Source organism: Palaemon carinicauda, chromosome 4 (assembly GCF_036898095.1).
Source record: "Palaemon carinicauda isolate YSFRI2023 chromosome 4, ASM3689809v2, whole genome shotgun sequence".
Lineage (NCBI taxonomy): Eukaryota > Metazoa > Arthropoda > Malacostraca > Decapoda > Palaemonidae > Palaemon > Palaemon carinicauda.
The window spans coordinates 7,122,943-7,134,239 of NC_090728.1; the positions used below are offsets into that span (position 1 = coordinate 7,122,943).

The 11,297-nt window shown below is 31.3% G+C and overlaps 1 protein-coding gene across 1 annotated transcript; it reads left to right on the forward strand.

The window, feature by feature from the left end:
* Positions 1-7,352: 7,352 nt before the first annotated feature.
* LOC137639259 (uncharacterized) lies at positions 7,353-8,249 on the forward strand. The gene has a single exon (XM_068371544.1). The coding sequence runs from the start codon at positions 7,353-7,355 to the stop codon at positions 8,247-8,249; it is 897 nt and encodes a 298-aa protein (XP_068227645.1).
* The last annotated feature ends 3,048 nt before the right edge of the window (positions 8,250-11,297 follow it).

Genomic DNA, 11,297 nt, shown 5'->3' on the forward strand with positions numbered 1-11,297 from the left:
CAGTTACTCGATTGTGATGCGTCCCTGCATATTTTTTTTTTTTTTTTATTAAATATATCATTAATTTAGCACATCTAGTATGATCAAAAGAGATCATATAATCATATAATAATTATTCTAATGTGAAACAGATAAATGAAACATAATTCAATCCTTTAATAAAATTCTTAAGTTTATTGTAATCATCAAAATTATTATTATTATTATTATTATTATTATTATTATTATTATTATTATTATTATTATTATTATCATTATCATTATCATTATCTTTATCCTTTTCATTATCATTATCATTATCATTATCACTATTATTATTATTATTATCATTATTATTATTATTATTATTATTATTAATATTGAAATTAGTAAAATTACTAATGAACAAAGATCAATACCATTTATGGCCTCGAATAAAAACAAAATATTTACCTACTAACCAATCATGGGGATCTACACCACCCATGTATTTGTTAAAATTGAAATTTACATTTGGTTGCAGAACACTTCTGATTACTTCCCCCAGCGCTGGACAGAGCTGCAGCAGATATTTGAATATTTGAACCATTTTCCAGTGAATTAACATATTTTTCATATAAACGTAGTCCTTTTTTTTTTTATATAGTTTTATATATTATTTGGAACTTGTAATGATTGGAATATTTTTTCATGTCTTTTCATACTATGTTATTTATTTATATCAGGTAATCTATAATTAAAAAAAAAAAAAATCAGTCCAGTATTCTTTACAGGATACGAATGCAAAGTCTACCTTTTTCAACGTAATTGCTTAAATGAATCCATGAGTTAAATCGCAATCTTCTTTTTTTTTTTTCTTTTATCTTGTAAGAGTTTCTTACGAAAATCATCGGTATATTATAGGGATTTTTTGTCTGTTATGAAATTACCTAGTAACTATTTATCGAACTTCGTTCATGATACTTATTCATTTTACTCTTTAGTTATCAAAATAAAAATTTAAAACACTTCCAGGCAATCTTTTAATTTAACATTTAGAAGATCATCCTCAATTCGTTTATTACTCAATAGTTCTTCTCAGCTTTGTATATTATTTATTTAAAGATAATTTGTCTGCTTCCGGGTTTATATAAATGGAATAATGATATAATAAGAGTAAGCACCGGAACTAGTTGAATAATGGAATTGAGAAAAATAAAGCTTCCTGTAGAGGGAAAATTTAAGAGTTGAAAGAACGTAAGACTACTTAATTTTCGGGAGAAATCAGAAGAATCGATAATAGGAGTATAGTATCCATCTTATTACATACAGGAAAAGATTTTAAAATATATAGAAAAAAAAAGACTGAGAGAGAGAGAGAGAGAGAGAGAGAGAGAGAGAGAGAGAGAGAGAGGCGGGGGTGGGAATTTGAAATATTAGTATTGAAAATGAGCCTTCCATTTATTGAAATGAATAAATCAACAAAAAAGAAAAAGAACGCATTAGTCTTTGACAATATATATTTCCATCTTTTTTCTACCTCATTCAAATAAAATGTATATAAAGAATAACAAATAAGAGAAAAAGAAAAGCAATAGTGAAAAATTTTTCATTGGTTGCAATAGTTATGGTTTCAACCGTCTTCTTCATATGAATTCAATGAATAATAAATAGGTAAGAGAGAGAGAGAGAGAGAGAGAGAGAGAGAGAGAGAGAGGAGAGAGAGAGAGAGAACTAATTCTAAAAACTAATCGGGATAGTATTCTTTCTTCAATGAAATTGATTGAGATTAAAAAAAAAAAGGGATGATGCCTTTTTGACCTCGCATTTTTTGTTATCTGTTTTTCGTCTCATTCAGATGCCCATTTAAAAAAAAATATTAAAAAAAGAGAAGTAGCGGAGAAATATCCTTTTTTGGATGCAATCCTTATAGCGTGCAGCTACCTTTTCCATGTATATTTCATGAATACCAAATAAGTAAAAGAACGAAGAGAGCGAGAGAGAGAGAGAGAGAGAGAGAGAGAGAGAGAGAGAGAGAGAGAGATACTAGGAAAATAATTTACCAAAATTTTTCAAATCATTTTTTCCGTCGTCAATAAATATTCGCTTCATTTTTGTTTTGTTTTTGTATTAGTGAAAAAATTAAGGATCGGAATTTTCGAATTATACTCGTGTCCTTTTTCCTAAACTTTTTCAAGTTTGAAGATACATGAATGTTTTTCCTGTCTAATATATGAACAATTCCTTGTGAATAAAGTTAAATGGATAAGGGGAAGACATGTTGCAATAAATGTAATATATATATATATATATATATATATGCATATATACATATATATATATATATATATATTGTCTGTGTGTGGTTAGCACTATTCAAACTTCATGAGTACCAGCCTTGAGTCAATTCAGACTTTTCATTTCTATAACAACCATTACAACAAGTTTAGTACATTGAATTTTGGAAACATTTTCTTTCTACGTAAAAGAACGTAGAGAGAGAGAGAGAGAGAGAGAGAGAGAGAGAGAGAGAGAGGGAAATACTAGGAAAATAATTTACCAAAATTTTTCAAATCATTTTTTTCCGTCGTCAATAAATATTCGCTTCATTTTTGTTTTGTTTTTGTACTAGTGAAAAAATTAAGGATCGGAATTTTCGAATTATACTCTTGTCCTTTTTCCTAAACTTTTTCAAGTTTGAAGATACATGAATGTTTTTCCTGTCTAATAAATGAACAATTCCTTCTGAATAAAGTTAAATGGATAAGGGGAAGACATGTTGCAATAAATGTAATATATATATATATATATATATATATATATATATATATATATATATATATATATATATATATATATATATATATATATATATATATATATATATGCATATATACATATATATATATATATATATATATATATATATATATATATATATATATATATATATATTGTCTGTGTGTGGTTAGCACTATTCAAACTTCATGAGTACCAGCCTTGAGTCAATTCAGACTTTTCATTTCTATAACAACCATTACAACAAGTTTAGTACATTGAATTTTGGAAACATTTTCTTTCTACGTTACTCTTGATAAAATGTTTGTCCGTATTAAGGCCAATGTAACAGTATTATATAATAATACCTACTAATTACTTTTATAATTTAGATGAGGTTTTATAAATTGAATGAAATCTGACATTGTTTTTTAATATCATGTCCAAGACTTTTACCTTGGCTGCCAGTACTTATCAAATGAAATCTCTCCGACTCTTTTTTAATCATATCCTTCCAAGTATTGCCATATAATATTTAGGACGATTATAACAGTTAGTAAAGCACTATTGAAGATCAACGTTTGATTAATAATCTGATGTTGCTGTATCTCACCTCTGTATTTTCGGGGGTGCATTGACAGTTTATTCTAGTTGATCAGCATATATTTTACTTGCCTAGAAATCAGGAAATTAAGTGTATTAGTTCTTGGTAGTGGTTAAGTTTATGTCTAGTAGTTTGTCCTTCAATGTCTATTTATTGATTTGGTATGCTTAACTAAAATGTGTTATCTCACACACATACACACACACACGCGCACACACACACAAACATACACAAACACACACACCCACACACACACACACACACACACACACCCACACACACACACACACACACTGAAAGTTGACTTTTCCTTTGTCTGATTCAAAGAAATTATTTTAGTATCCCATGAAGGAATCATTTATTCCTGTAAGACTTCCTTGAATAGTAATCTCTGAGCAGCTTTAATTGCTTTACATATCTAGAGAAACTCTCCTGCCATTTCTAGATATTCGTCCCTTTACACGTGATTTTTAAGAAGGGTTGTCCTCGCGAAATAATCTGATCTGTTTGAGAATTGTCAAATACCGTTCATAAGTATGAAAGTAAAATCTATCTTTTTTTCTAATATTCTGGCAAAATTACCACGCGTCTTCTCTTTAGACCTGTTATGATAATACGAAAACTTTCATAAAAGATTACAACCATATCATCTCCATAATGTACCACATAGCTGGTAGCCGAATTGAATTTATTGATGAAACCGTATCCCTAGTTTTCTTAATAACGTTCTTCATCCGCACAGCGTGATTAACATTGGAAATATAAAACCTATAGCTCAAAATCATACATATAATTTTATTATATGCAAGATTCCTATTTTAAACGGGCTGTTGGCGGATTTATCTACTTTTGCAAGTATATTGTCATTAATGAAGACCAAAATCACTTTCATTTGACAATATTCGTTGTTGCATATGGAAAGTTTTATTAGTAGACATAACGAATGATATAAAAACCATGTTTATTTACTCATCCGTTTTCATGTCATATTTAAAAAAATTCACCATTTCTCTTGAGGATTCCTCTAGAGTTTTCATACAAATAATTCTTAAGAGCCTATTGCCTTCTTTGTCCTGCATGGTTCAAAGTAAATATTGCTGAATATGAGTAAAAAATATATTTGGTAACTAGCAGGGCCGGATAAAAAAAAAATGCGGGGGGGGGGAGGGGGCAGGGCCCCGAGTCACCCACCAAGAGGGGGCCTCCCACCAATATAAACAATAAATTTTGATTTAAGAAGATTAGTATCGTAGTCATAACTAAACGAGTGTCAGTACCATGCAGTCAAGTGCCTGCAGGTTTTCCTTTCTTTTGTTACCTTGCAGTTTGGTCCATTTTTTCTTGCACCAATAATAGGAAATTTGTCCAGCTGTGCAGTGTTGCCAGGTTGCCAGAAAAATTTGGATTTTTCCAGATTTTAGGAGTTTTATCCAGATTTCCAGACCCTTTAATGAAATTTCCAGATTTTCTTCGAATTCAGCAAGAAATTTATCCACATTTCCAATCTTGAGAGAGAGAGAGAGAGAGAGAGAGAGAGAGAGAGAGAGAGAGAGAGAGAGAGAGAGAGAGAGAGAGAGAGATGCAACAAACCGTAATGACCATCTGGCAACTTTGGATGTTATTGGCACTTTGAGTGAACTGTGATGCATCTCGACTGAGTTATGGCGTGAGTTTTGTTGTTGTTTGACGTATTAAATGTAATTATAGGCCTCTTATCAATAGTATCCTATGTTCATGAATAAGGCAGGAGTTCGTTGGTGAGGTACTGAGTACTGAAATATGTTGTAGATTGATGAATCATATTGGTAAAATAGTTTTCCATCCCCAAAAATCTTCGTTTTGGTTCATATTTATGTAAAGCAAGGGGAAAATCCATGTTCTGAAGACTCTAGAGTATATTCACTGCTTTGGATTGCATGACTGCATTTTTTTGCGTATTGATGCACCAGTTATTGAGGTGGGAGGTGAGTGTGTGTTCACAGAATGTGTGTTCCTTTTCGTATTCTATTTTTCCTTCTTACATTTTTTTAGAGTCATTCAATATTTAGACACATTTTAGTTTAATCAGGCATTCCAAACCTATTATTAACCAGGAAGTCTCAAGGGGCAAGGACCTTGAAGGAAGAGAGAAACAAACGAATTAGGTTATCTAGGAAATGTTGAGAAATAATGAAATTTTTTTTTTCCTTTATTATTATTACTGATATAGGCAATAGGTAATCATTATATTACTGGAACTTTCAAAAGTTTTTTGCTAATTTGGTTAAATTTTAAATTTTTTGGTGAGTGGGGTTATTTCGTGTATTTTCAGAGTACGATTTACTAACATATAAAGCCATGGACCATTAAGAAGGAGACAGACATAGGCACCACAAAATAAATTGGGAGTCTGGGGCTTCAAAAAGACGTAAAGCAAAGGAAGCAATAAAAAAAATCAGGAGAAGAAATGGGAAAGGTTAGAAAATTGGACTTGTTCTTCACTGTTCAACATCCACCAAGACAAATATCAGGGAAAAGTAATGAGCTTACAGAATCAGATCAAGCTGCGGAAATGGTTAACCAAGCCACTGATCCTGACAAGGGAAAGGCAGACATAGTAACGGATCCATCTGGAGAAGATAAAGAAATGGAGGCTGATAGTGACACACCAAGGGGCAATGACATTGGACTTTGGCCATCCATTATTTCGGAGCAGATGCGTGAATACTGTCTGAAAAGGGGAGTAACAACAGTTAAGCACTGTGATGAAAAATTGTTCTTAACACATTCGAAGCAGCAAACTAGAAAGGATGGTAATCCAACAATGTGTACACTTCGGCGATTCCGCCGTCAAAATCATAATGGGGAAGTCATAATAAAAAACTGGTTATGCTTCTCTCCCTCATAAGGATGTGTTTACTGTTTTACGTGCAGACTGATGAGCCTAGAAACGAAAAAATCTGAGTCATCTTTGCTCTCATCCACTGGAAACTGTGATTGGAAACATTCACACAGACGTCTAAGAAATCATGAGCCGTCAGCAGGACATATAAAGGCTACAGTTGCTGTCAATAGGAAGCTAAAAGCAATTGGACGTGTGGATATAGAACTGATATAACAGTTTGAACAGTATTGAAGATCGGTGTTGAAACAAGTAATTAGTGTTATTCAATTCATTGCTGAGCAGGGCTTAGCATTTCGAGGAGACAACGAGTTGGTTGGATCACTTAGAAATGGAAACTTTCTAAGTATTCTTGAACTTATTGCCCCGTATGATGACTTTCTCGCTCAGCATATCAAAACTGAGGCTAATCGTTTGTCATATACAATATTGGAAGAGCTTATCAGCATAATGGGTGGACAACACCTCGGAGAAGTTATTTCCAGAGATAAGAAGTCAAAATACTACTCAATCTCTTTGGAATCTACACCTGATGCAGCCCATTTTGATCAACTGACCCTTGTATTGAGGTACATGGAAAAAGATAGCCCTGTGGAACGCTTTGTAACCTTTATGGTAAACAAGAGGGGCATGGTGCTGAATATATGTTCAATGCGTTGATGGAATTTTTAAAGACACATGACCTGGCACTTGGAAACTGCCATGGAAAAAGCTATGACAATGCATCAGCAATGAGTGGTAGGGGCAATGGTCTTCAAGCTAAAGGGAGAGAGAAGAACAATTTTGCCTCCTGGATTCATTGTACAGCACATTCTCTTAACCTGGTTGGTAAAAATGCTGTAGAATGCTGTTCAAGTGCTGTACATTTCTTTGACTTCCTGGAAAAGCTGTTTGTCTACTTTAAAATTTCAACCCATCAGTATCAACTTCTGGATGAGGCTTTAAAAAAAAAAAAGTGATTCATCATTGACCCTCAAACGTGTCACAACAACGCGCTGGTCCTACAGAACTGATGCAACTAGAGCTCTTAAGCATAATTATGAGCAGATTAAGGAGGTACTTAAAAATACTGTCGATGCCATTGAAGAAAAAAGGTGTGTACACTGTGAAGCAGAATGACTGTTAAAACAGATGAATCACCTTGAAACAGGAATTTACACCACCTTCTGGAATGATATTTTGCAAAGAACAGATGAAACTAATAAAACTCTACGACACGCAAAACTTGTTCTAAAAACTGCTGTGGCATCACTGACTAGCTTGAAGGAATATGTTACATCAAAGCAAGACTCCTTCCACACTTATGAAAAAGAAGGTGAACAGCTGTCTCAGTCTGGATTAGTTTATAAGGCTATAAAATCTCGGCTGAAGAGCTGCAATGTGCGTCTTAACCCACTGGATTATGGGCATACAGAAAAAGTGCAAATCAGCCCTTCTGAAAAATACAGAACACAAACTTTCTTGCCTATCATTGATCAGTTTATATCGTCTCTCAGTCAACATCTGGAAGCATACAAACAGATATCAAGTAAATTTAGTTTTTTTAGATATCTGCAAAGGTTTTTTTCAGATGAACTTTGCATCTCAGCAGAACAACTAATCAGATCATATCCAAATGACTTGGATATAACATTTAAGGAGGAACTGTGCCAGTTTGTCACATTTGCTAATATATTTATAGATGAGGAGCCAACAGATGTTAGCACTGACCTTTTCCTGTATAGACTTGTATTGGACAAGGATGTGCAGGAGACTTTCCCAAACATAGAGATAACTCTACGACTATACCTTGCCCTAATGGTGACAAACTGCAGTGGGGAGCGCTCTTTCTCTAAGCTAAAGATAATTGAAAACAGGTTACGGACATCTCTGACACAGAAACGTCTGGTAAATCTGACTATGATGAGCCTCGAGTCAGATATCTTGTGTGAACTGTACTCCAACGAGGTCATCAGTGAATTTACAATGAAAAAAATCAAGTTAAAGTGTCAAGAAAGTAATCCTGACTTTACATGTAACTCCATATGAAAGAATGAGCTATTGTTATGTGATAGTTACATTATCATATTCATATGAATAACTGTAATTGTATGTGTAAAAATAAGAAAAAAAAATATAGTAAGAACAACTTATGCTTATTTTGTTTTGAAGTTATGCATATTGATAATCGGAAGAATAGTACCATTGTATTGAATTTTGAATTTATGCATAGTGATAATCGGAAGAATAGTCCAATTGTATTTAATTTTGAATATATGCATAGTGATAATCGGAAGAATAGTCCAAATGTATTTAATTTTGAATTTATGCATAGTGAAAATCTGAAGAATAGTCCCATTGTATTTTATTTTGAATTGATTCATATCTATAATCGGAAAAATAGTCCATTGTGTATTTTGAATTTATGCATATTGATAATCGAAAGTATAGCCCCATTGTATTTTATTTTGAATTTATGCATATTCATAATCGGAAGAATAGTCCCACTGTATTTTAATTTGAATTTATGCATATTAATACTCGGATGAATAGTTCCATTGTATTTCATTTAAAATTTACGCATATTCATAATTGAAAGAAGAGTCCCGTTGTAATTCATTTTGAATTTATGCATACTGACAATCGGAATTATAGTCCCGTTTTTTTTTTTTTTTAATTTATGCATATTCATAATCGGAAAAATAGTACCATTGTAATTTATTTTGAAATTATGCATAGTGATAATGCATAGTTATAATTGAAAGAATAGTCCCATTGTATTTTATTTTGAATTTATGTATAGTGACAATCGAAAAAACAGTCCCATTGTATTTTATTTTGAATTTATGCATATTCGTAATTTAAAGAATAGTCCCATTGTATTTTATTTTGGATTTATGCATATTCATAATTCAAAGAATAGTCCCATTGCAATTTTTTTTTTATTGATGCATAGTGATAATCTGAAGAATAGTCCCATTGTATTTAAATTTGAATTTATGCATATTCATAATTCGAAGAATAGTCCCCTTGTATTGTATTTTGAATTTATGCATGGTGATAATAGGAAGAATAGTCCTATTGTATTTTATTTTCAATTTATGCATAGTGATAATGGAAAGAATAGTCCCGTTGTGTTTTATTTTTATTTTATGCATGGTGATAATAGGAAAAATAGTCCTATTGTATTTTATTTTGAATTTATGCATATTCATAATTCGAAGAATAGTCCCATTGTATTTTATTTTGAGTTTATGTATGGTGATAATGGGAAAAATAGTCCTATTTTATTTTATTTTGAATTTATGCATAGTGATAATCGAAAGAATAGTCCCATTATATTTTATTTTGAATTTAAGCATTGTGATAACTGTAAGAATTGTCCCATTGTATTGTATTTTGAATTTATGCATAGTGATAATCGAAAGAATAGTCCCATTGTATTTCATTACAAATTTATGCATAGTGATAATCGGAAGAATAGTCCCATTGTATTTCATTTTGAATTTATGCATATTCATAATTCGAAGAATAGTCCCATTATATTGTATTTTGAATTTAAGAATGGTGATAATCGGAAGAGTAGTCCTATTGTATTTTATTTTCAATTTACGCATATTGATAATGGAAAGAATAGTCCCGTTGTATTTTATTTTGATTTTATGCATGGTGATAATAGGAAAAATAGTCCTATTGTATTTTATTTTGAATTTATGCATAGTGATAATCGGAAGAATAATCCCATTATATTTTATTTTGAATTTAAAAATAGTAATAATCGGAACAATAGTCCCATTGTATTTTATTTAATGTATGCATATTCATAATCGGAAGAATAGTCCCATTTTATTTTATTTTGGATTAATGCACAGTGATAATCGGAAGAATAGTCCCATTGTGTTTTATTTTCAATTTATGCATTTTATAATTCGAAGAATAGTCACTTTGTATTGCATTTTTAATTTATGCATATTCATGATCGGAAGAATAGTCCCATTGTATTTTATTTTGAATTTAACCATGGTGATAATCGGAAGAATAGGCCCGTAGTATTTTATTTTGAATTTATGCATAGTGATAATCGGAAGAAAAGTCCTATTTTTATTTTCAATTTATGCATATTTATAATTCGATGACTAGTCCCATTGTATTTTATTTTGAATTTATGTATGGTGATAATTGGAAGAATAGTCCTATTGTATTTTATTTTCAATATATGCATAGTTATAATCGAAAGAATAGTCCCGTTGTATTTTATTTTGATTTTATGCATAGTGATAATAGGAAAAATAGTTCTATTGTATTTTATTTTAAATTTATGCATAGTGATAATAGGAAAAATAGTTCTATTGTATTTTTTTTTTAATTTATGCATAGTGATAATTGGAAGAATAGTCCCATTGTATTTTATTTTGAAATTATGCATATTCATAATCGGACTAATAGTGCCATTGTATTATACTTTCAATATACGCATGTTCACAATCGGAAGAAAAGTCCCATTGTATTTTATTTTGGATTAATGCATTTCAAAATTCGAAGAATAGTCCCTTTGTATTGCATTTTTATTTTATGCATATTCATGATCGGAAGAATAGTTCCATTGTATTTCATTTTGAATCTATGCATAGTGATATTCGGAAGAATAGCCCCATTGTATTTTATTTGGAATTAAAGCATATTCATAATCGGAAGAATAGTCCCATTTTGGTGTTTCTTAAAAAAGAAGAAAAAAAAAACCTAATTTGTATTGCTCTATTTTGGGCCATTAGATTGATTAGACTATAGTTTGTGGTTTATGCAATTGGAATTGGAAGGGGGCCTCCCACCAGAGTTGGCCCCAGTCCTCCCACCAGCTTAATCCGGCCCTGGTGACTAGCTTAATTCAAACCTCTGTAAGGCTTAAATTTGACTTTCTATATCTTAGAATTCAATACTTGATAGGGATGAATAGATATAAATTGTAATTTTGTAAGACAACTGTGCAAAAGCTACAAAATGACCAGGTATTTTTCCTATTATATGTTTGCCAGTTTAAATGTCTGATTCTCCTATTAAAAAAAGCGGAGGTATCCTTAAACCACAGACTAAATATGA

Coding starts and splice junctions, on each gene's coding strand:
- LOC137639259 (XM_068371544.1), top strand. CDS start 7,353: ATGAATCACCTTGAAACAGGAATTTACACCACCTTCTGGAATGATATT.